A 26,562-nucleotide genomic window follows, 5' to 3' on the forward strand; every position below is an offset into this window, starting at 1 on the left:
ACGACAGAGAGACAGAAAGACGACAGAGAGACAGAAAGACGACAGAGAGACAGAAAGACGACAGAGAGACAGAAAGACGACAGAGAGACAGAAAGTCTTAACCTGGACAAACAAATTCTTAAGGCTTTAGAATGAAGTAGGGTCATATAAGGAAACATCTCTGTTCTCCAGCATGTGAGGAGAAACTGTCCTACAATTTCCTACTATACTAGAAAATAACCTTGGTTTTCAAGCAATTCAATAAACATGAAAATAAAGTGGAAAAAAGGAAGTGGTGGCAAGATGGTACAGAACATGTTTGGATCTGAAAGATATTCAGATTCTTTTTTGTTTCTGCTACAAAATTTACTCTATTATCACTTCACAGTTTCATTAAAACACACCCTCTTTCCCTTCTCCTCCTATATCATCACATTTAATCCAATTTAAGTTCTACAGATTCTTTCATCCACTCAGTCTGGAAACAGTTTTGTTACGCATTTTACTACTACAAGAACTCCACCTACTTCTAGAGCTTTTTCACAGACAGGCAATATATCTCAAATGTCTGACAGCTTTTCTCACACACAACGCACCATATTCCAAACATAAAGATAAAAATTCAAGGCAGAAACAGGTTACCTTGTTGATGCTGTAACACTCTTGGAATCTGAGACACTCCCTGTCATATCTAGATGTACTACAGCTGGCCTTTCAACAGGTTTCTCTGTGCCATCTTCTGGAAGTTCTTCAGACTGCTCAAGCTTTACATCTTCCTCCTCTTCCAAGAGATCATTTATCTATACAAAGATTTAGTCACAATTAATGGCTAAAAAGTTCTTTAAAGAGCTCCATGGAATTACAAGAACATGTAAATTATAAAATATCCATATTTGTAAAAGGAGAATATATTTCAATTTTAGAGGAACTGGACACACAACACTTGCTTTTACATAAAATCATACACCAGACATCATTAAAAAGCTTTATATAACCCATTTAAATTTTGGGGGAAAAAATGAAAAAGTAGCACCTCTGAGGCAGTAAGTGTACACAGGAGAACCCAGAAACACAACAAAATGCCACAGTGAAGTCACCTGGCACAACCTGTGTTTCTCCGCCTAGAAGATATGGATGGATAATTCTCATCTATTCCAYAGATACTGCAAGGTTTATTCATACCTGAGAAGCATTTTCAAACCGTTCTATGGAAGGTGATACAAAACTCTAAGACTCTAGATTTTCCATGTACTGAACAAATGCTTATAATGGCAACTGTAAGATCTGTTTCTGTCAAGTCCATTTTGTCTGATGATATTTTTTTTGTTTCCCAATGTAGGAGATGTTTTTACCAAAATAGTAAAATATAGCCAATTAAGAAATTAAAATAATATAGTCAACTGAGAATCAGAGCCATCCTCTTTTTCAAAAAGCAAACAAGCCTAAAACTTCTAAAAACATGAAGTAAACATGTCAAAGTGATTCTACTTGATTCACCAAAACTCTGATTGATGTGACAATTCCCCAAACCTATAAAGCCAAAAATAAAAGCATCAGCAACAGCCTCAAGAAAAGATGTTTTATAATATCCACCGTGTGAGTAGAAAAGAAAAGCACTGAAATAAGAGAAACTGAAACATACGGAGTTTAAGGTTCCAGAGAAGGTATAGCCCCCCCCCACACACACACACTTTTTTTAGGGAGGAGTGCAATGTTATGTTATATGGCACTACATTCAGGGAAATAAATTTATTTACTTCTGTAATTTTGAGAGGGCATAGTAAGGCAGCAGGGGCAAGCCCAGCCCTGCCCAGGGGCAACAGCCCTTCTGCCCCCCAGCCCCAGGGGGAGCAGGCCCAAACAGGAGTGTGCTGTCGACATCTGCTGGAGAGAACACGGCATTAACGGGACACCCTGCCAGGCCTGGAACTTGCTTGTGTTACACCGGCTGTTCTGTTTGGGAAACGCTTCTCCTAAGATGTAACGAATCAGAAAAAAAAGCCAGTGATTTTAACGAAGTATGAAAGCCTAGGCCAAGTAACTATACTTTAAAGAGCAGTCATTCCAATCCAAAGTAGTAGTTTTTAGCCTTGGATTGCAAACTTACAGTTTCGACAGAAGAAAAGGAGCATTTAAGACTTCAATACTCGTTTCCTGTGTGTAGCAGGGCTACACTAGTCCCCAGTGCTAGACACATTCTTGCTAAGAGCTGAAGAAATAGCAAACATGCAAAGCTGCAGTCTTTCGCCAGGGCAGCTGGCAGAGTGGCAGCTGCTCGATCCAGAACCTGCTGCCCACGCCTGGCAGGCCGGACCAATGGGCGACGCGTAGCAAAGAGGAAGCACTCAGCTGTCCTAGTACTTGCCTCATCTGTCTCACTAGGAGGCGTTTGTGGGATAGTTAGGCTTTAAAAATTCAGTATTTTCTGTTATGTTACTTAGGTTTCTCTTTTTCCTCTTCAAAGAAATTTATTGTTTGTCAAGCAACTGAGCATCAGAAAATTCAGTTTAAAGTTTTCCAAATTCCTGGGTAAGGATTTGAGCCACAATTTTATCAGCAATATTGGAACCCATCTCCTTAATTATACACAACTATGTCTTCCATGCTTTATCGCTTTTATACCATGACTGGTTAAGAGTTAAAAACATTTGCCATAACAAATAATGTTCATAGAATAGAATCAGTAAGGTTGGAAGGGACCTCTGGAGATCATCTAGTCCAACCCCCCTGCTCAGCAGGGTCACCTAGAGCGTGTTACACAGGGCTGCGTCCAGGCRGGCCTTGAAGATCTCCATGGAAGGAGACTCCACAACCTCTCCGGGCAACCTGGTCCAGGGCTCTGTCACTCTCACAGGGAAGAAATTCCCCCTCACATTCAGGCAGAACTTCCTGTGCTTCAATTTCTGCCTGTTGCCTCTTGTCCTGTCACACRGAGCAACTGAAGAGAGTTTGTCCCCGTCCCCTTGACACCCTCCCTTCAGGTACTTGTACACATTGATCAGATCCCCCCTCAGGCTTCTCTTCYCCAGKCTACAGAGGCCCAKCTCTCGCAGCCGTTCCTCGTAGGGCAGGTGCTCCAGCCCTCGGATCATCTTTGTAGCCCTACGCTGGACTCTCTCCAGTAGCTCCATGTCTCTCTTGTACCGGGGAGTCCAGAACTGGACACAGTACTCGAGATGAGACCTCMCCAGGGCTGAGTAGAGGGGCAGGATCACCTCCCTCGACCTGTGATGTTGTATCACAATACCACACAAGTGGTGGTTTAACTTCCCTAACAACTCTCCATCTCTATTATCTGCAGCATCACATTAACTTAATGAAGTTAAATTTACTGAGAGAAAAGCAGAATTAGCAGTAATGGATACCAACAGCCACAGAGACAGGTGAACCTGACAATCCTGACAGCTGAATACTAGAATCCAGAATATTTCTGTTCTACTCAATTTTCTCTCTCTAATTTTCAGGATTTTTCCCATTAATATCCAGATGACATTTTTACGTTTTAGAATCAAAAACATCATTCAAAAATTTTTGACACAGAGAGACTCAGCAATGATGACACAATCAAGTGGGATGCAAGACCCCAAGTATTTCAGTAAGATATACCTAGATGTATTATAAACCAAGACCAAAAAAGTGTAGTTTTGCTTTCACATACAAAACAGTTCTCCACTCCTAAAAGGTAATTACAAAGCTATAGTACTTATATAGCATAACACTGTCTATGTTGGCCAGGATATTAYTATTGTTGTAGCCCACATGTATTTTTCTATACAGAGTAGCTACTCTCCTCTTACTGCAAAGTAACAATTTCACAAACACAGGTATGTTAAAATAAATAAATAAATAAAAATGTTTAAGGAACTAACCAGGCTTTGTCAGTTTACAAGAGACTATTGAAAGGCATATTAAAAAAAATGTATTTCAACCTATCTTTCATAAACATAAATGGTTACAATGGACAGCTAAGTAATAAAACATTGCTACTTAAAATATTCTTACCTGCTCAGTTATTGAGCTTAAATCATTAGTAGATGAAAAATCTTCCTCTTCATTTTCAAAGAATTCATAGTAGTTCTCCAGAAGTCCCGCCATTATTCTGCTAACTATTTCTTGTTCTTTCAGATCCTCCACATCTGTGTAAATGCTAAAGATTCCAAYACTATCTTAGTTTGAAAATCTAAATCCAACTAATTCCCCAAAGAACTCCTCTGAATGGTTTCTAAGGGCTACACTTCTCATCATTTTCTCTGTTCCATTGTGAATATACAGAACTTAAAGCCTAACTTCAAACTACTGCATTATAAAATTTTATACTAATTTGTACTTAAGTTTAAYAAAGCAGCAAATACTTAGTCTATTAACTTTTCGTGAGGAATATTTAAAAGTCAAGTAGTTTGCTGTAGAAGGGAGTCCCCAGCATGCATTCACACTTTAACAGTTCTCTTCCAGAACTTTTTCTTTTTTTGTAAATAGTAATCTTTCATACCATCTTAAAAAGAAAAAAAAGCTTCAGTATAATTAGAGCAATGCAACAACCAAATCAGTGATTCCAACACCACAGCTCACGGGCAAGCTGTTGTTTAGATCACAAGCACAATCTGTAAGTGAGAAACAGTGGGGTGACAGAAAAAAAAAAAAGATATCATATACCCGCTGCTGTTACTAATGAACCAGGAAAGACTCCGGATAGATTTATACTCTCAACCACACATAAGAGGACTGCATGAACTTTCATAACCAACTTACTGAAAGACATCTGGGCCAAAGACTGCAGCCAAGGAACTTGCTGACCAAATTTCTTCATGATGCGATGCTACATTGGCTAAGAATTTACACAGAAACTTTAGCAAACTGTAATTAACAGGTGGAAGCTGCTGCAAGAGGAACCTCAACTTTCTTCCAAATTCATCTTCATTATTATAATCTGTAAAATGTAATAAAAATATTTTAATGATAATATTAAAATATTTGATTTTTTCACATTTGATAATGATCAGTCTTTTGACTCAGACAAAAATTACTCACTTTTGAGGTATAAATACTTTGGTCAGACCAAAATCTAGGACATCAGGATTTGAACTGCATTTGCTTTGTCTGAGCTTTTAATATTTGACTTATCCATGGAAGAAGGAAAAAAGGTCAGCCAAAAAAGAAGAAAACCTTCTCCATCCAATGTATCTAAAGGTTATCTACAGTGGTAAGTACTTTATAATCAAGCTCTCTGCTTGTCCCAGCATCTGGTCCTCTTATTTCAGTCTTGGCATTAGTCTTTTCCTCTCTGAACTTTCCAAGAGATGCTGATAATTCTTATTTCCTATTCAGTCACTCTTCACCAAGTTGTCAGAGGTTTGGCATGGTGGAAGGAAGTGGGGAAACATACCAGAAAAACTCTACAGTCTTGATTTCAAAGCAGGTTCTATCAGAGACTTTCTCTAACTATAAATTTAATTTCTGCTGTGAAGCAGAATTTTTTGACTATGTAGGGCTAGTTCCTCCGTATTCTTCAGTTTTACCATTTTTAATGTAACAAAAGTTTCGCAGAAGAGCTCTAGAAACAGCTAGCTATTAAAAAAGCTAATTAAATTTTCTGTTTCTGAGGAACCACTTTGTCATTTTTCCCTCTACCACTATTCCCTTCCCAGCAGATGACAAATTCCGCTTTCTTTTATAGTGCTTAACTGGTGAATGCAAACACTCTCAATATACTTAACCTAGCACATACTTATTTCTTGCTGGTTCAATCTCAGACCTGAAAAAGGCTTACCAGCAAACCTTCTTATTCTCACCACACATCCATGTATCATTCAGTAAAATATCTGTTGCATTATCAGTATTACAGGCAATGAGGTTCAAAGAGTTTACAACTGTTTACTACCTAACAAGGAAATTCCATATAAAGGTAAAAAGTTTCRGGAAAGCAAATTAGGAGAAATTGATACCAATAGACCTCCCTTTCCTTCTAAGAATTTTAAAAACTCTTCTTAGATTACACTCCAAAAAAAGTTTGAAGTTGGTAAGTGGTCATTCTGCCCCTCTATATGAGGCAGCTGAGGGACACACTGGTCCTTAGTAGCTTGTGAAAGAAACAACTAAATTCCTCCTGTATACATGTGATAATACCAAATGGTAACTGTGCAGGACTCCCTCTGCTCAGACACAGTCATTCCAGCATTTGAATTTGAAGGTAACAAACAACAACAACAACAACAAAAACAGCTCTCCTAATACAGTAACAAAATGAGCTGAATACTCTAGATGTATGTAAGGAAACAGAACAGCAAAGAGAGAAACTAAAAGCTTTCAAATTCATCCCGCAAAAAGAGAGCAAGATAGGGATAGGTAACACACACACACACACACACACACACACACACACAGATGTTTAGTCTTTGTCAAACCATTTTAAAATTTAGGTTCTAAACAACCAGTTAGAGACCTAAAGTGAGAAAATACTTATCTGAAAATGAAGTCATCTGAATGTGGTCCATGGATACACACTTCTGGGAAACATGGCCTAGCGCATCAGGGTCAAATTCACACTTCAATTAGTAAAATCACTTGCCTTCRAGGAACCACCATTAGGCCTGGACAGAACGAGCCTTGAAGGGTATATAGGCCACACCTTGTTATATAACTAAGTTGTTTCAAGAACTCAGTTTAACACACAAGGCCCGATAAAGGGGGAAAATATCATAAACTATATATGGATCCAAAATTACCATCACCTTCTGCATTTTTATAAGCAATTCCTCTACCTAAGTTGCAGTTGATCTTGTAACTCCGGAAACTAATAAACATAGGCATGACTATCAGAAAGTCAAAATGTCAAAATCCAAAACCAGAGTAGAGGAAACTAAACCTCTAACTGTAGTATCAAGCAACAATATTTAAGGGTTTACCCTTACCACGGGAATGAAACATATAGTTTAAGTCTTTATTGCTCACTTCATTTTACACTACCAAAACAAAGATAGAGAAGACTTTTTTTAAAAAAAAGAAAAAAAAAGCCAACAAGCTGTAAAGACAGTAAGCTATAAGTTTAAGTGAATTACACTATTTCTCTGCCTGCTTAGCCAGTGGAAAATAAACTGGAAACTATGTGCTGAACAACAGCTCTCCTCCTAAAACAACCTACATATGAATCCTTGCACAGTAATCTATTCAAAGGCGGGGGAAAAACAACCCTTCTCCCAAACCTGAATTTCACAYTATAGCTTACAAGTTACAGAAGGAAATTACACCATCGTTACACCAAATAAGCATACCACACTTCCATTTCCAGTCCTGATAAGGCAGCATTGCAAACTGAAGTGCACAGTAGTATTATCTGACAAAAAAAGCAACCAGTAACATTCCACACTACTGCCTTAACAATTTCATTACTGTCTTTTGTTGTATATCATCCKCTTCAGAAGGAGAAAACTGATTCACTAGCTGCTCAGATCCAGTGAACCATGAACTTAGCAACACAAATCAAATAGCAGACATATCACTCAGGACATTCTGTCTACTGATACCACTTCACTTTCTCATTACTGCACTACAGGACAAGTAAGTACTCAGAAYCTCAACCTTAAGACTTAACAGGTTTGTCTAGTCAAGAGCTGCCAGAAATTGTTTCCAGAGTAAGACTACTTATAGGGAATACATCAGTGTTCAGTCTCCAGCCACTGGATATCCAGATAACCACTCCATATTCAAAGTTTCAGTGGCTACATCTGTAGCTCAGTGGCTATACATATGTAGTGGCTACGAAGGGAGGAAACTGARGCAGCTTCTTGCTCTTGGAGACAATCCTCCAGTTTGTCACTTACTAAGTGTAATGTAGCGTAGCAGCACATGAAAAATCCCACTCAGAACAAACAGGACTATCGTGAGGGTTGTCAACTTCTTATCAGGAATAAACTCATCAAAAGAAAACTAAATTAAATGTAGACAAAAACATGCCTCTCACAAAGCAAAACAAGCCAAGTACTTGAAAAGAAAGTCTAAGGGACCCTGGAAAACAAGTAACACTCCTATACAGAGAGGATTAAMAAAACCCTCAGTTATGTTACAAGGTGTGGAACACTGACATCTATATACCCTTTGAGGAACGCACAATGCATTACTAACGGTAGTGCTGCAAGACARAAGTTTTTACTAGTCAAGTTATGAATTAACTCCAACAYTGCATAACACAGCAGAGGCCAAAARACCCAGGAGAGTGCATACTTATAGACAAGTTCAGAATTAGAAAACACTGTGCCAGCATATGTGGAAAMTTAAAAGGGTAAGATTTTGCAGTAACTGAAAGATATACTTAGCAGCAATATGATGGCAACAGGCTTTTTTCCACTTTCAAGTGAATTTTAAATAGAAGAAAAACACACTGGAAGGGCAAATATGGTATGAATATTGGGTAGGTTTGAGATCTCTTCTCCTTTGCTACAAAAAGCTCAAAATGCCATTGAATCAAGAGCATAGGCAGAGCAAATGCAATTCAGAGGAAAGAAGGGAAAAAGTAGAGTTCTGTAGCACTTTTAGATCATCAGTGTTGGGATATCGTCAGACAATTCTGAGTCCAGTTGCTGGTGGGATATTGTGAAACAACTTTGAATCCAATGCCTTTGACCAATGTTGCAGTAGTCATGCACAGGAATGTGGAATACTCAGAATAAGCATGATGATATGTGGTAGTTTCACTGTCTTCCTGCATGATGGATAAATTGCATCTCTGGAGCCACACAGCTTCTGAAAAATCTTATTTATTTGTTTTTGTGCTAAGAGAAGGTATATTTGACTTGAAATGAATGCATACACACATTATTACACAATTCATCAAAAATGCAGCRTCATTAAGCATCTCAATATAATACTAGTTTTTACTTTTTAAAAAATATACTACTAAAAAATAATTACTACCTTGCGAAAGTTGCATCAAATGTATGTGCAAGCTGCCTGGGATAACTGGCTCTGGAAGTTCTTGAAGGAAAAATCTAAGAAGGCTAATAGCTGAGGGTACATCTGCTTCCTTAACCAGGTCCACATCTTCTCCATTATCATACCGCTGCCGAAGCCACTCCACTGTTTCAGCATTCCCATTGACTTGAAAAAGTCCTTCTTGTTCCAGACCCCCTAAGTTARAAGAAAGTTACAAAAATAAACTCTTCTGATGTATTACATATGCATAATAAATCCAAAACACTACTGATAATCCAAGATGCACGATTCATGCATTTAGTGAAAGACTTCCAYGACAATAATTTTGCTGAATGTCCATCTATCTTTTTCACAGTAAACACATTCTTATGCCCAGCTAACAATACAACACTAACGTAAGTTATCAGCAATTTACCATGAACAATGTACCATCAAAAATGCATCATTTTCTATGAAGTGCCCTACCAGCCTGACATTACTCTTGTCTAAAAWACAGCGGTAAATCAAACAGAAGGCGTTAAAAAAAGGAACTATATAATCACAAAAATCATGAGCAATCAAACACAAGAAATTTAACAAAATAAATACTCTTTTAAGAAGCTTATTTTGTAAAAATAAAAACAGATAAATATATTATCTACAGTACAGCAAGATAATACATACCATGTTCCTCAATATAGTCCACGACATGGCGGACTATGAATGGAACCTCATTGTCTGGTTGCCCTTCTTGCTGCAGCTCATCAAGTGGAATTCCAAATATTTTGTTAGCAAGAACAGAGTTGCAGTTACTCAAGGAAGGGGAGGAGCTCTTCCTCATATCTTTTTGCAGCCAAAAATCAAAGCTGTCTTTTCTGTCAAGTAAGAAGARTTAAAATCATACTTCAGTGCACACTGTTGAACGTGCCTCTCTGTAACATACTGTGTTTTTATTACTTAATACAAATTCTGTCCAGTCTCTTAGCAGGAGACTGATTTAACAAAAAAGTTTTGTTATGGTTTCAAATACAGCATAACTAGATAAATGACACTACTGCTGAGGTGTTCTGTTCAATCCTTAATAGGAGACAGGGAGGAGAATATATCCACAAGGGCTGCTCAGCAAAATTCTAGTTACTGCATAGTTACTTAAGTAAGCTCCAAGGAACTTCATGGAAGTGAGACTCTTCTATACATTTTCTGACAGTGTTTCTCAGTTACACAATTAGTCGGACAATAAAATTTCCACATCAGCTCAATTTGAGATTCAGAAAAGACTCTCACTTCAGAGTCACTTTAAGTAAACTTCCAATATCTGCCTCRATTTCAAAGTTTTCCTGAACATAACCCTCCCCTCCAGAATGGTTTCTAGGATGTTCAGTGATAACATTCCTCCTACCATGCAGAATCTTGGACATTACTTGGAAGTCTTTGCTTGATACAGGTTCTAGATAACAAAGGTTATTACATGGTTTTACAGTTTAAGTCACTCAGTTAGCAAACTCTTACTTAAAACCAAGAAATTTTTTTCTAGCATCAGAGAAAAACTGCCTTGTTCAAAATGAAAACAAAAGAAAYCATACTTGCTTAAATGCAAGCTATCACTTTCGTATAGGTTGGACACAAAATATGTACTAATAGTCAAAACACTGCACCTGAAAATTTTAATTCTCTAACTATTGTATCGATAAACTGTAATAGATCAAGCAGACTGAAACCCACACTTTCCTTTTTTTTTTAATGCCCAAGTAAAGTAGTTTCAGAACCCTACCTCAGAGTACTTAAACAGCCGAGTTTGAAAAACGTTTTCTGCGCCAGCTGCCCTCACTGACCAAGCATTCTTTTGTCATTTATGGTTGTTTAAGATTATGGCAAAAGATCAGCCTGTAGTTCCTCATTGAAGAATAGCAGAACTCGATCAGTACTTCAGCAGTTAATCTAAAAATAAGGAAAACACTATTAGACCATACCATTTTCAACAGTTTTACACTCAATCATTAGTCTAAATATTTCACTTGAGGCATTCACCTTAAGCACAGTGACCACACTAGCATGCAACATCTTATTCTTAAGAATCTTGAAATTAAAGGAAAAACTAAAAAAGAAAAAGAAAGCAGAAAAAAAAGCTCATTTTCAAATTCATTCATTCATTCTTCAAAATAAATCACCAAGGGGTAGGTAGGTTAGATAACAATGTTTTAAAGTACCTACTGTATTAAAGCACTTGACAGCTACAAAAGAAATTTGAAGGCTCTCAGGCATTGTTTTAGCACATTATCTTTAACTACAAGCTCTGCATGAATGAAAACAAAGCTCGAACGAAGGAACAACAGTTAATTCATTTCCAGCGGTACAGCTGATCTTTGCCAAATAGTTGATCGTGTGTCTCAGTTACCAGTTCAAAGTCCAAGTGATCGTGATACCAAAAGCAATTTCCCCCAAATCAAATTCCCCACAGGTTTATTTTTTGTCCATATTATATAGATACATATACATACATGTAAAACTAGACAATAAAATGGGTTTCCCTGGCTTTAAAACCATGTACTGAAACCTCATAGTTTTATAATAGGAGATTGATATGTGAATTTGTAGCATTGACCTTAAAAAGTGTCTTCCCTTTCTTTGTTCCCCTACTCTGGCTCTTGCTTCTTTATCACATCAGAACCAATTAACTTCATCCTCACTTTCTAAGCCCTGACAATCTACCATTCTCATTCAGTAGCAAAATGCCAACTCCATTCATTAGCCTGTTATACCAGGAATCTAGCATACTTCAATTATTTTGATAAGTAACATATTTTGTATTCCCAGTCCTCCTCACATCGCACCCATATTTTAGAGTAGTCAGTGATAAGTTTCATATAAGATTGCTTCCATCTTCATCCTCAAAATTGTTTTTGTAGTGAGGTCTACAGCGAAAAAAAATGACATTTCAGGCATTCAACTGTTGAAATCTTCACCTACCAATACGAACAACAWCAACTGATATTCCTTCCTTGCTCTTTGTTGTCTGTCCCTAACCATCTATTGTTCACTACTACACACAGATTGCAAACCTGTTATGCTCCTAGCACAACTGGGTCCTACTCACGACTCTAGGCATCATGACAATAGCAAATAAAAAATTATAATCCAGTCAACAGSCTTTGCCATTTTCTCTTTTCATAGATGTATTTTTGAGTAACTCACATAAATGCACAGTATAAAGGCTGCATAAATTTACAAGTCATTTTCAAATCTATCATTGTGTAGTTCTTGGTTACTAAAAAGATGCTGTCAGATTTCAACAGTGAAGCACTTGCATTTCTTAACTTCCCTGTAATTTATGAAGTCCCTGCCTAGACCTTTTTCTTACTATTTTTGTGTATTAAGTGTGAGTCAGTATAATCCGTGCATGCACCATATATTTCAATCAATCCCAATATATCATGCAATTTTCAAAACATCAAGTCACAAATATTGAGTGGCAAAAAGATGATCTTCTYAACTTCCACTGAAGTCAAATTATCCAGAACAATGAACTAGAAGGACTCATATTAGCCAGCTATGGGGTTAATAGCAGCTGTGAATAATCTTTGCTGGATCTGCCACAATGCTTCAGGCAGCGTTACTAAAACAAACAAACAAATTTTCAAAACAAACATCACCTAATAAAATGAACAAATTAGAAGCAACCACTTCTTTTTACCACTCTACCAAACAAAAAACRCGAAGTTACATTTCTTTTCACAGGTAACTTTCTGTTTAGTTAGCTAACACAAAMACATAGCCATTTTTATTAGGTTCTGAAGACAAATAGGCTGCTTGAATATTAAATTCATTCAGGAGACATGACAAAAGAAGGAATTCTATCTTAGCTAACTTGGCAATGCAACAATGAGATTGACACAGCTTGTTTGTCTCACTTTYCAGAACAAGATCAGATTTATAACAAAGCTTACACTTTAAATAAAGTTCTAGACAGTTTATCATCTAGAAAAATTACTGAAATTTTCACCCTCTCACCCGCACACATTTTTATATGCACTCAAATATAATCACTATATATACTGATTCCAGAGGTTTTAAATCTTTTGCCTTTGAGTCTTTGGTGGAACCTTTACAGGCTGCAATACAATTTATTTTATATTTACTAACTCATGAACAAGCTAGAAATTTAACAGAAGTTGTTATTCTAACTTCCATCAAGCTTTATTTCCCATTATTTCCAGCATACTGAAACTGAAGGACAGGCTAGAAACTGTTGATTATTAAGTAGTATACCTCCAATTTTTATACTGAGCAATAGCTTTCCCCTTTGCCTTCCCTTCACTCAGGAAGTACATTACTTTAATACACACAAGTCTGAAAAACAGGACAAGCTATATAATCTTCAGAATTATTTCTGCAGAGCCTGTACTGAGCTTTTACAAATATCAGGCAATACTGCAATTTCTTTAATATGAACAGACATCTTAGAAGACAGCAGTTGATCCATTCAATCAACTATTCCCACTTTTGTCCACATTATCCAGGTACTTTCAAACACATGCTTTCCTCAATTTCACAGCCTTCATGCTTCACTAGTGTTATCTAGTGAAATACAGCAATTTTTAAAAGATAAATACCAAAACTTGACATTTTATTACTAATAACACCAAAACATGACTGCTTTATTAAAAATGTTTTGGTTCTGCCTTCCTCCATCTCCTCCCTTTTTTATGCAAACGTTTAACAAAGATCATTTGAGTTACAACGTTCTGGAATCTTACCTACAGAAAATTAAAGATACGTCTTACTCTGATCACATACTAATGCATAACATAACAAGAGGTTTAAACAAAACAAAACAAAAAAAAACAAAACAAAAAAACCMATCACCCTACGTCCTGTGCAACACCTTGAGCTCCAGAACYTTAGCCATGAGGATGAAATTCTGTTCTGTATTTTGCATTTCACTGCACTCATCTGTTATAAAAAATGTCTCCCCACTCCACCCTCCCTTACAATGCAAGAACTTTACTGCAGAGTCTGCTGGGAAAACTGCACCACAAATCTCATTTTGCCATCATAATAGCGTTCATTTATCTTGCCAGCTAAGAAGTAGTCACGCCCACATACGAAAYGCCTCTAAAAGAAAAACAGAATGCATGGGTAACTATCAATATTGGAAGGAGAGGTATGAAAGTTTAGCCTTAAATTTGGCTCAGCTTTTACATTACTGGCCAACCTACAAAGGTAGGAGCGTAGGAGCGTCACTTAAAGCCCTCAGGCCTCTACCACCTTTCTTAAAAAACAAAGGAATGAAGAGATAGAAAGTAAAAATAATTTAAAGAACACCTGGAGGAAAAAAAGGCTGCAAAAAAAAACATGCTACAGGAATGAAAACATTAATTCTGCACTCAGAATTTCTGTACCAGGTCATTTAAGGAACTCCCATTTACTTACTTTCTTTACCTGGTAAGTACTCCACATTGCCTGTGAAGCCAGTAATGAAACTAACAATGCCTGCAGTTCTGTCTTATTTTTAAATATACTATCTTAATAATATTTACAGCTAAGTATTATTTTGTGAGATTAGCAGACACCACCTGTGATTTTTATGCAATATATGAAAAGTAAAATCTACACCTAAGATTTTTAGAGAGAAAGAAAATGTGGTAGGACAACAAAGTCACCTGGCACCACTTCTCAGGAGAAGTACCTCAAATTTAGACTTTGGCTTTATGGGACTTTTTCATTTCCACAATATTGTCATTCTGTACCCTTCTACCCCTGCATACAGAGATGCAACAGAACACTTCCTCCTACACAAGTATTAGGCCAATGCTCATGTACAACTAAACTTCCCCYAAAACATTAAACTATCTCAAAAATCAGTGTTTAATTTTTTTACTCTATACTCGATGAATAAAAATAATACATTATGTGACCTACTTATAATCAGATAATTTCTGTGTTGTCCCTGGTGATGTATACAATGAAGTTAATGTACTTTTAAATCCAAAGAAAGCACTGAATCTTTTTTAATCTAAGTTTGAAGTGTTTATAGTTACAGCAGAATTCAAAATTTTCAAAATTATAGCCTAAAACTTATGTCATAGAGTCCAACTTAGAACTATGGAAGCTTTCCTCRTATAATGACATCATCCAGAGCAGCAGTAGCTGCCAGCTGTGAGCACAAAGCAGCAGCATTTGCCTGCCTGGGAAATGTTTGTGTACTGGTTGGCTGTAGAGCACAGCCCCATTTGGTAACTTCTGTACCATGTACCATTTCATTTAAGGTAAAAAGGCAGTAAGTTCTCCTCTTCTTGGTATCAAGCTTTATCAAGGTAAAAAGGAGACGTTTCCCTCATCCCATAACGCAGGTCATGATCATAACTCTGGTCAACTGATGATTTCTGTGCTATCCATATACTCACATTACTATCAGCATTTGCAATGGATGAAATGCTTTCAGACACAAGAGCTTTTCTCATGTAATTTACAACTTTTGTTCAGCTAACCAATATAAAAATAATGTTTCCTCACTTAAATTGATTCAAATTTGAACGTATGGCCAGGTTGGGGCAGGGAAACAGCTTGGAAAATAAGCTTTAAGCAAACAGAACACCAGCAAAAACTCAGGACACAAAAGTATAAGTGAAACTTCTCACAATAGCATAACTTTTATCAAAAAATAAAGATAAACAGAATATCCTCCACAAGAATAAAAAGGATATTTTGTTTTAAAGATATATTTGCACCTTTTAATATATTTAAGTAGTCATAACAAAAATAATCTATTCTAAGCCAGTCTTGTGTTTTGTTTTGTTTTTGTTTTTAACTTACATAAATAGACTATCTAAAAGCAGTATTTCCTCTTTCTATCAGTGAAATGAGCTACTGAAAACCACTTGAGTCAAAAGGCTGGACTGGCAAATCAAAGAATTGGGCTCAGTTATTATTTTAAATTTTAAAAGCTAGGTTTCTTAAGAGTGCATTGTCCATTCCCTTAAAGGCAAAATATTTTAAAACACTGCAAGTTAGAATTCTGTGTATGTTCAATGAAACCATTTTAGAATAAATGTCTTTTCAAACACATGTGGATTTCCTCCTCCTCTCATTTCTAAGCATGGTTATTGTATCTTCATTCACAGTTTTGCTTTCTAATTAAATAGAAATTGAAAAGAAACAAGATTGTTGCAGTTCTGCACACAATACAAAAAGCACTCAACAGAATTATTCAACCTCAGCTCTTTTATTAAWAAAGCTCACTACTTGCATGCATACACCTTCACATGTGTACTAGAACACACCAAACCTCAACTGAATTAGCTGCAATGTTACATTATCTGCCACTGAAAYCGCTACTTTGTACCTAGATAGCCCYGAAAATACTCCACCTGGTAATACTGACAAAACAAACGTAAGCACAAAAGCCAAAGCATCAGATTCAGCAGATTTGGGACGCAGTCTTTTTTCCCTACTCCTGGAAATACAGCAGCAACCATTGCAACTTAYAAGTCAGAACTATTCAAATTAAGCATTTATGTCATCACCATGGAAGAAAGGCAACCAAACAATTCCTGAAAGCTCTTCTGAGAAATACATTAGTAAAATGGATGGACTTTTGGGTTTTATACTTAAAACTTCCAAGCTAGAAAACAATAATATTTATTAGAATTTTTCCCTAAGATTAAAATTCAATCTATAGTTTAAGCTCACTGAGCCCGATTATATTTTCTCTGGAAAAAAAAACATCATCAAATACAGATCTTTACCAGAAGCGTATCTAATGTCTGCTACACAGGATTAGTTAGACTAAATAAAAGATTTAGGAAAAAGTTATGAAACTTAAAATGTGAAGAAATAAATGAATCATTTATCAATGCCACTGTAGCGATTTTAGTAAATCCTGAAAAAYACCAACTGATTTAAACATCGCTCCCAAGAATTTACAATTTTTAAAACAGTAAGCTGAGAAATCATTGAAATCTGTTAGCTGATTTACAAGCCTTTTCATACACAAAGATAACATTTTATATTCACTTACTAGATAAAATCCAAAGGCTTTAGCAGCATTGTTGTAATTCAACATATTTCTGTAATGATATTTTAGCAAGATGAATTAATAAAAACCATCAGCGATAGCAGAAAAAAAGTAGATGTTTGCTTGCTGCTTCACGCCCACCACTGAATGCTGCCAGATTTGCTCTCTCAGCTGCTGCTGCCAATGCACATGTGCAGAATTATAAAGAAACTTCCTGCTAGCACAATCCCGTCACATTCTTAAYGGCAGTAGTTAATAAATAAAAAGGCTTCTGTATCTTGTGTAACAGCTAATTATATTCATCCTACTTGCCTCCCCCCAAAGTAAAGCTGTATTCAACCAACCACATGTATACTTCCCAGTACATCAGATAAAAATGTAACTTAAGTGCAACAGCACTATAAAAATACAGTAAGGTAACTCATAGGAAGAAATTATCAGTAAAACTCTGCAATTGCACAAGTTCATATTATAAAACTAAAGCAGCTTAACAATTGTCACCGTTGTTAGGATGGRCTTCAGAAGAGAAGTCAAGCTACTCAGAGACACCAAAAACAGCAAACTATAAATATATAATGCACCTAATTTATTATACATAAGTTATCCTATTACATACATTTATTATCAGTCTGTTGCTCACCCTCTTTGATAAGCGAGCAGAAATACRCATTGGAACTCAATGCATTACAAAATGTGGTACATAACCCATTTACTATAGAAAGCCTGCCTGTCATAATGCTGACTATGTGTCATCAAAATAAAGGACAGTCTTAGCATCTTCACTGGAGGACTAAAACGTTTTAATGAAGAGTTCAATTCTGTGGCAATGACTATTGAATTTGAGAAAAARGAAAATAAAAAAAAGAAAGAAGCGACTGCTGAAGAAATCTCCTGGTAAGATTAGAACAATGATAAGAAAACAAGAGATTTAACGAAATGTGAATTTCAACATCAAAGAAAAAAGGCTTTCTAACCTGCACACTCAAAAACAGAGGGGAAAGGAARAAGGAAGCACATCCACAGGGTTCCCAGCTTTCACCTCTTATTTTGTCCAGGAACTATCATTTTACACAACTGACCACAAATTTTTAATCCCTAACACACTGCAAGAAACACTGAACAGAAGAAATGTGTTAACAGAGCAGCAAGCAAGACTGAAACCTTGACAATCAATATAGGGCTCCCTCCAGATACCCTGTTCTGATGGAGCAGCCACACAAAATTTCTTACAAACATCTAGACAAGTGACTAAAATAAGCTATTTAAGTCTCTCAGTATATTTGTGTGTGTGTGTGTGTGTGTGTGTGTTTGTATGTGCGCGCACGTGTGTGTGAATTAAGCTAGTCTTTGTTACAGGTTGTCTGAACACAAACATAATGCAGTATCTTCCTTTTAACCTCCAATTTGTCATACTTTTCAAAGACAAACATACAGAATATAAGATATCATACATTCATAGGTGAGAGCCTGTAAGAGTACAATGAGTCACTATCACAGCAGAACTATTCATTTCAGTATAGTCAGAATATAAAGGCCTTGATCCAACTGCAAAATATTACACATTTCTAGCATCGAATGTGTTGATCTGTATGTTGCAAATAGAGAATGTCAGCACAGTAATCACCTTCTAAACTATGTTTGCTAAGACTTCAGGGTAAATCAACTCTACAAAGAAARCGCATGCAGTAGAAGATTTGGTAATAAGTACATTATCATTTAGATTATAAGAGTAAGCAGATTTCATTTGAATTGATTGAACATTCCCAAGTCCCAACAGCTGGCTACGCACCAAAGAAAAAGCTACAAAACCAAATTTAAATTTACTAAGATCTTGAGACAGYTAGTCATTATCCTGAAATAAAGTAGTTAGTTACAGGTAAGATTTGTAACTTATTGCAAAACAATACAATCAGCAAGAAACTCAAAAATGAACCTCCTAATTTTAGATAACTTTCCAGGAAACAATTCAGGTATATTCTCTGCCTGAATATAACTCTGACATGAGATGTACAGTCTCTCTGCTGAACAACTGATGTATCAGTCACTTTAAAATCAGCATTACAAGTAAAAATTCTCACTCTTTCAGATTCTACCAAAGAGGATTTAATATTTCCCTCCATTCTGTAAGTCTTTTTCAGATGCRTTGGATAAAATCTAATTTTTTCAGGTCTTAAGTAAGAGTCCTCATATTTCAAAGGATTAGCAAATACAAAACTGTGTTTGCAAGGCGAGAAAAAYAGTTAAAGGTTTACCAGCTTTCATCCTTACAGATCCAAACACTGAATTGTCTTGCAAGTCAGCTCACTCCCATCCTAATGGTTACTAATTTTTTTATTTTGTGTGCTAAGCTGGCAGCAAAAATAATTTGGTGTTATGCACAAAAATATAAGGATAATTTAAAGGCATTCTCTTATAAACATCACTTCCTCTTCCTTAAAGTTGCAATGTCTTTTGAAAAAAAATTCACTTAGACTTGGCAGGTTTTACTTCCTAATAAGCCCTAGAAGAAGGCATCAGTGCTAAGCTATAAACATTTGACCAGAGATCAAAAGATTGAATATTTGAAATGGGGGGGGGGGAGAATGGCAAATAAAAAGAAAGAAAGCCACACCCACAGGGAAGGTAGGGCTATCACAAAACTGAATTGTGTATGTTCCAAATGCAAAGCATCTTAAGCCTCACCTGCTTTTGCAAACATGTTGCTATGTACATTAAAAATAAAAGCTTTACTGCTGGCACAGGTCTCATTGTGAACCACAGATGACAAATAAGACTCCGTATCGAGTAAGATTGAGCAGATCAAAACTATACTTTGCCAAACTCAGATGTTTTGGCATGTTGCCTGTGCCAGAACTTGAGAGAATTAGAAATCATCACATAAGGTCCTGTCCTAACAGCTTCTTTTGAAGTAACTATGAAACACTATTTGATTGCTCTTACTGGAAAYGTTACTGTATTATTTTAGGAAGGTGCTTTCAAAACATTAATAGAAATATCTGTTGTTATAGTTTTGTGAAGACAAGAAAAGGACCCCTACTATGCTAGACAACATATAAAATATAGGGGGGGAGCAGCTAAAAACATTCTATATATCTTCAAAAATCACACCACAGCAAAAAGCGCATAAAGCAGCTTACGAGCAATGAGGAAAAAAAAAACACCCATAAAGGGGCTAGTGAGATAGCAACAAACTTGGTTTTGTGTGGTTTTTGTTTGTTTGTTTGTTTGTTTGTTTTTTAATGCTGGCAGATTACATGGCACAGAGGACAGACAAGCTGCAATGGCAAATTTCTAACCTAACTACTAACCCAGTTCAATAAGTTATTCTAAAGTCACATACTAATTCCTGAGGACACTCAGGAATACAAGCCAAAAGAAGTGTAATTTTCTTATATTTGGTTTCATTTCTTTTACCCAGGCAAGGCTAAAAAGAGTATCTAGGCTGTATTTACTTTTTCATCCTTTACCTTTCCTCCTCCTTCAGTCTGACAGCAATAACAAATTTTAAAAAAAGAAAAAAAGTAAAAAGGCAATAAGACTAAAGAAATCAAGAGCAAGTCAGTTCTGTGCTAGAAGTTTAAGTTGTAGTGTTTGATGTTTTTTTTTTTCTTATTTGCTTTTAAACCTGGAAGTAATAGTCCATCTCTGGAGTATCTCATATTAAAGCAGCTTTTTGGTAGCAAGAAGCAAGTAAATGTTTAAATCCCTAAGGAGCTCCCAAGAACAATGGGAACCCACACTGGCAGATTCCTCGGAAGATACATTTGGTCTCAGGCTGGGGTTTTAAGCCTCCAAAAAATCCGCGGTGCCAGCAACGCCTTTGTGCTCGCGGAAGATTCGGGGTTAGCTGAACTTCTGGTACCAACTCGGTCGGCATGGGGCTGCAAGGCCACGGCTGTCAGCGCGCCACGTCCCSTGGCTGAGCCCCTGCGGGAGAGCACCCGGGAGGCCAAGAGCCCCCGCGCCGGCTGTCAGCGCTCGCCYGACGGTTCCCCCGCAGAGAAACGCAAGCCAGGATGCAAAGGCGCCGCCTGACAGCTCCGTCCAGCAGCCTCTAGCAACTTCTGCGCCGCGCAACAGTTTAACCACCCCGGCCCCGCCGCGGCGACGAGGCGGCTCCCGCGCCCCTTCCCCGCGCTGCTCCCGGAAGGTTCCTGAAGCCGCCGCGGGGCCGGGGGTGCCGGGCCGCCGCCGAGGGGCCCCGGCCGCGCCCCCGCCCCGCGGCCGCGCATGCGCCCCGCCGGCCCCTCACCGTTGCCGGGTGACTCGCCCTYCCCGCCGTCCTCAGCACCGGCAGCAGGTTCCTCCGCCTCTTCCTACCCCGGGGGGCCGGTGCGGGCCTCCGCTCGCCTCCGCGCTCTCCTCGCTGCTCTCCTGCCGCGGCCGCCGCCTCCCGCGCCGTCTCCCGCGGCCGCCGCGCTGCCGACCCGGCCGCCGCCGTCCGTCCCCGGAGCCGCTGCGTCGCTCGAGCGCGCCTCCGCGAGCCGGGGGGTCCCCAACGGTAGCGGCGGCAACGGGCGGAAGTGACGCGCTGACTGACAGGTGCAGCGCGCGCGCGTGCGGCCCTCCCCCCCCCCTTTTTTCGGCTGCCTCGAGGTCACGTGGTGCGGGCCGCGGGGGAGGGGTCGTCGGTGGTGGCGCCGCGGCGGCGCTGAGGCGAAGGCGGGCGGCGCCTGGCCGCCCCTCAGCGACGCTCCGGGCCCCTCGCAGCAGCTTCCCCCGCGCGCACCACACCCCGGGGCGGAGCCGGCCCGGCCCCGGCCCCGGCCCCGGCCCCGGCGGGCGGGAAGGCGGGCCGCGGCCGTGCCCGGCGGCCGGCGCGGCGCTGCCGCTGCCCCCGCAGCCGGGGGCCGCCTCAGGCGCTGACAGGCTGCGACGGGGAACAAATTCGGGCGCTGACCGAAGGATGAACTTCCTCGGGTTTAACCCTGCGGTGATTCCGCCTTCTGTCCGTGCGCGTTCCAGGCTGCCCGGGGCGCAAAGGCGTTAATACGAATAATTGAGATTTCTGTTGCATCTCCGTGTTCCTCATAGCCATATGGGGAACTCGCAGCATTTTCTGAACTCAGCGTGCCGAGAGCGATCACTCCCTAGCATTTCCCAAGCGTGAGCGTGCCAGCAATAACGAAGTGCCCTTAAACCATGAGCGTTTCGAAATACGAAATCCAGCACCGTTTTAGGTTAGCAGAAGCGAGCGCGGAGATGCAGACTCAMGCGAGGAGCGCTAGCAGCCGTGCCTCACGCACTGCGGTTCTTAGGTGCCCCCTCGAAGCTACAACAGCTCCTTCCGTAACACAGAGCCCGCAGCCATCGGTGGTGGGTTTAATAAGCATTTAACGAAATTCAGATTTACATAGTAAAAATCCTTCTAGGAGAAGCTTTTTTTTTTTCCTGTTGGGAAAAAAAAACTTACAAAGAAATACATGAAAAAATGATTGAAGTGGGATGAGATTAACTGAAACTTCTAAATAAGTGTAGGGGGGTATTTCAGGTTTTACAAAATGGATTCTCAACTTTAATCTAGAGATGCATATTTCTGTAAAATTCATTAAGAGCTTTTACATTCAGAATCTGAAGAAATGAAAGTCACAATCCTACAGTAAATTAGCTTTTTTTAATCTAAAGCTATATTTTTTTGCTAGAAGGTTGGGTATCATTGGAAGTTGCCTTACAAAGACAATAAAATGCAGAGGGTCAAAACAAATGACCTCAGGAGGTTTCTATTTTCTGTCAGTCTGCTTTCACAGCAGATTTCTCCCCTTGAACAGTTAATAAGATTTCCTCACATCAGGATGAGGTTCCAGAATTTGTATTTTGTATACATAGCTGTGTTCTTTCTGATTCATTTACCCTCATCAACAACAATAAAGATACTGAATCAGAACAAGCTGGCAATTTTGTTGATGAAACATGGGAGAGAACGGACTCCAGCTGGCTCTTCAGCAGATCTGTTGGCTACTTGACAGGAATAAAACTGCAAGAAATCTGACACAGAAAACACATGCAGAGAGAGAGGAGACAGACAGTATAGAGGCAGGCAGGTAGGCAGGCGTTGCACAGCACCTGTTCGCTGGTTTTGAGTCCAAGACAGTGTATTCCCTGCTCTGAACTGGCTCTGAGTACGCCATTTCGTGCCAGCTTGTCCTACCTCTTTTCAAATGCTTCCAATGCTCTTTGCAGGGGGCAGACATATGCAGTCCCAGGCTGCCATTTTAGGCTTTTCTGCTCTTTTTGTGTTCTCACATCCTAGTTCTSAAAGTTTGAGGAGAACCTGCGAGTCCTGGTGTTTCCACTCTTTTTAAGTGGTAAAAATAGAGGGGAGAGAGGGAGCGGCTTAATGAGCATGGTTACAACCCCATCACGCAGCTATTGAAAGTGTCAGCTTCTTAGGCTACTGTTAAAAATTGTCATGGAGTTCTGTGATAGTGTTTCCATCCCTTTCCCACTATCTCAACGTGCATCTCATGTTTCTCCCACTTACAGGATACACAGACTGCAGCACAGCTTACAGATGTCCCACCTAGTTTAAGCAGTCTAGTCATAACAGCCTTGAGCTCTGCACAGGCTCATTTACCCCCTCCAAACCCACAGGCACACACCAAGCAGGCTCAGCATGAGCAGGGGTGGTGCAGGTGCGTGGTTGCAGTCACATCACATGTCACGGGCCTGTCACCACATGTCAGGACATATGACACGGCACTGCCTTGTGCAGAGTCTATGACAAGGCCGCAGCATGGGGCTGCTCACGAGGAGAAGGACACATTCCCCAGCTGCTGCACAGCTCCAGGAGCTTGGCAGATGCGGCTGGTCAGGATCTGGCTCATAGGCAGAAGAGGCACAGTGCTGTGGCATCCCCATCTCATCAGTGAATACATGCCTAGAGCTGCATCCCTAAGGGTGAGCAATTTCTATACCTCACTGTGTTATCTTACAAGCCCAGCAAAGTTGCTCAGCCCAAAAGTTTTACAGAAATTCTACTGCTAGGCACTCACAAAGCAACACAGTAAATCTGAAAAGAAGCTAGCATAATTCTGTTGTTTTCAGGAAATGGTATTCATGAGTACGTCATCAACATAAGAGTATTCATCAGTATATGTCACAGTAGAGCTAGAACCTTTTCTCCTTCATTGGTCCCTAATGTGAGTTTCCTGGCCTATACAAAAAACTTCAGAATAAACATGCTCTGAAAACTAGCTTCTAATTAAGTCTAATTCCAGCAGCAGTCCTATGCTGATCTTCATCGGAAATTGAGCAAATGAGGGAAAAATAGCCCTATTCTGACTRTGCTCACTATTGAGCAAGGCTTTGTACAAACTGAGAAAATACTCCAGAACTTAATCAATTTTGCAATATTATCCAATCTTTTGAAGTTTGGTAGAACAGTTGCACAATTCTTTACCTTCATATTTGATCATTATCTTATTGAAAGAACATAGAAATCTGATGCATAGCAAAGCAAGACTTGGTCTGCTGTAATGTCTGTATGTTATATGCCAACAGTTTTTACTTAGGGAAAAATTATTCCTACATTTATTTGTCTACACACAGATTATTTGACTTTCCTGGACTTGGAAGTGTTCAGTTTTTGTCTCAAACAGACTCTATTGATATCTTACAAAAATACTGACCAACATTTCAACACCAAAGAAGAAATGGCAAACAATAACACTTCTCAGCTGGTTGCTCTGCAATATATGCAGAGCATGTATCTGCTCTTCCTATATGTTTTTTTCCAGAAAAATAGGCATGTCCACATAGGCATGTGTCAGTCAGACTGAACTGACTTTGTTCCTCTTTTCCAGTGTTATGAAATTTTCTAACAAGCGTTTTGTTTCAGTATGTCCAGCAGAAGACATCTGTAAGTGATGTCTTAACTCTCAATGGAGGCTCCAGGAAGAGCAAGTATTCAGTTCTTCTGACTTACGATGTCCAAAAGGGCACCTAAAAATCAAAGACTGTTTTTTCTAAATCTTTGCCCTGTATTAACAAAYGAAGCTTCACAACACTCAAGCAAACAGGTGAGAGACAAAGTCCATTTTATGGAAGGACAAACTCAACACAGAGACATCTGTCGATTTTTCCAAGATACATTCCATCCTCAAGATTATCTGCCTTTACTAAACACATATATGGGATTTTTTGACTTAATATCAAAGGCACATGTTCTATGTAAACCTCAGATATCTTTAGTTGATTTTCTACCAGAGTTTTATGATTAAAGTAAACATTTACACATTTTTCCTTGCTTTTAAATACTTTTAGGGCCTGAATCTTGAGTTTGGAAGATCTACTGTTAGAACAGAAGTCTAGGAATATGGGACAAATGTGGTTTTTAAGGCTTGTTCACATTTTAATTGCATAGTTGCAGACTTAACAGGAGATAATTCCTCCCGTCTTGAAAAACAAGGCATCGTAAGGTTAATTCAGTCTTCTCAGTTCCATTTCCTCCCTTCTGTTCCCCTTCCCACACTCTCTCCACCCCATCTGTAGACAGCTGAATTGTTTGAATTTTATGCAAGCATCCAATGGGAAAAATATCCAATGTATGCACAAGACACAAGCAAAAACTGTAGTACTGCACACTTTCATTTTTCACTTCCTAACCGCTTTTGTCTATATTCATCAGTTTGAGCTTTAGACAGACATGAACACATGCCTCAAAGCTAGTTTCCACAGAAAAGTTAACTTGAATTATAGCTTGAATGGCCTCATCCCTTTTAAATTCCTGGGTTTTGCACTTACAAAGATTTTTGCTTCAGCTGCAGTGGCGCTTTTAGCTTGAGTTGTGGAAAGGCTACAGTTCAAGTAAGCACCATTTGTCTGCTGCCAACACAATTGTCTCTGCTGCTCCCATGTTGTTATTTCATGGTGTGGTTACTCTCACTCAGAGCAGACTAGCTCCAGCAGAGTCAGTTTGAGCATACAGGGCTCAAGTTAACCCTGTCATCAAGACATAGCCTTAATAAAACTGCGGCTGTTTTGTATGTCTTAAATATAGTTATAAAAATCAAGCCATTGAAGTAGTTAACAAAAACTTTCTGTTATGGTCAGGTTATGCAGAGATAGCCATCAGGAGGCTAAATAGTCTAATCTTTTTCCTTTGGATCTCAGGGAACAAAAACAGCATTTAACATAATGTACTTACAAGCTTTCATTAAAACAAGCAAAAGATAACAAGTGTGGAATCTACTGATTACCGCTTTCTTATGTTAATAGTAGTTATTGGTGACCTTGTACATGCTATTTAATATGTATATGCTCAGCTTGCTCCACATAGCAGGTTTATAAAATTGAAAAAAGAAGTCCGGAAAAGACAACACATATATCCTTTCAAGTAGAAATAAAAGTTTTTAGTCTGGAAACAGCATAATATCTTTTCTAKATGATCTTTGTGAACTATCTGGTGTGTTTCTCTGCTTGAGCAGCCTTGTTTTCTTAGACAGCTGAACAGTTTCAAGGTTTATCTTATTTTGCCCAAAACCTAAAATCTTTAGGCTACCAGGAGGTCGCAGGCTGTTGAAAGTGATATGATTTTGCAACACAGAGAGAACTACTGCTTAGACACCCATCAAAAATTCTCTGCAGTCCTGTGTCCAGAAGTCAAGGGTATCATGGCTCCGTAACTAGCCCAGCACACAGCACAACGTGACTTGAAATGACAAACA

General features: G+C 38.9%; 2 protein-coding genes across 4 annotated transcripts in view; one reads left to right on the forward strand and one right to left on the reverse strand.

Moving 5' to 3' along the window:
- Positions 1–21,309, reverse strand: part of FAM13B (family with sequence similarity 13 member B) — a 50,732-nt gene extending 29,423 nt beyond the window's left edge. For all 3 annotated transcript variants that reach the window (XM_085312843.1, XM_085312844.1, XM_085312842.1), the window contains exons 1-7: positions 21,218–21,309; positions 10,655–10,821; positions 9,568–9,758; positions 8,887–9,099; positions 4,729–4,906; positions 3,982–4,126; positions 622–779 (exon numbers count right to left, since the gene is read on the reverse strand). In XM_085312843.1, coding sequence (XP_085168969.1) covers positions 622–779; positions 3,982–4,126; positions 4,729–4,906; positions 8,887–9,099; positions 9,568–9,724 — 851 coding nt within the window. In that variant the 5' untranslated portion in view covers positions 9,725–9,758; positions 10,655–10,821; positions 21,218–21,309. The remainder of the gene's footprint in view (positions 1–621; positions 780–3,981; positions 4,127–4,728; positions 4,907–8,886; positions 9,100–9,567; positions 9,759–10,654; positions 10,822–21,217) is intronic.
- Positions 21,158–26,562, forward strand: part of LOC146591543 (thymosin beta-12-like) — a 13,260-nt gene continuing 7,855 nt past the window's right edge. Inside the window, exon 1 of the mRNA XM_085312848.1 lies at positions 21,158–21,439. The gene's annotated coding sequence lies outside the window, so the exon portion shown is untranslated. The remainder of the gene's footprint in view (positions 21,440–26,562) is intronic.

Source organism: Rhea americana, unplaced genomic scaffold, assembly GCF_003343005.1.
Source record: "Rhea americana isolate MKP2758 unplaced genomic scaffold, rheAme1 scaffold_37, whole genome shotgun sequence".
Lineage (NCBI taxonomy): Eukaryota > Metazoa > Chordata > Aves > Rheiformes > Rheidae > Rhea > Rhea americana.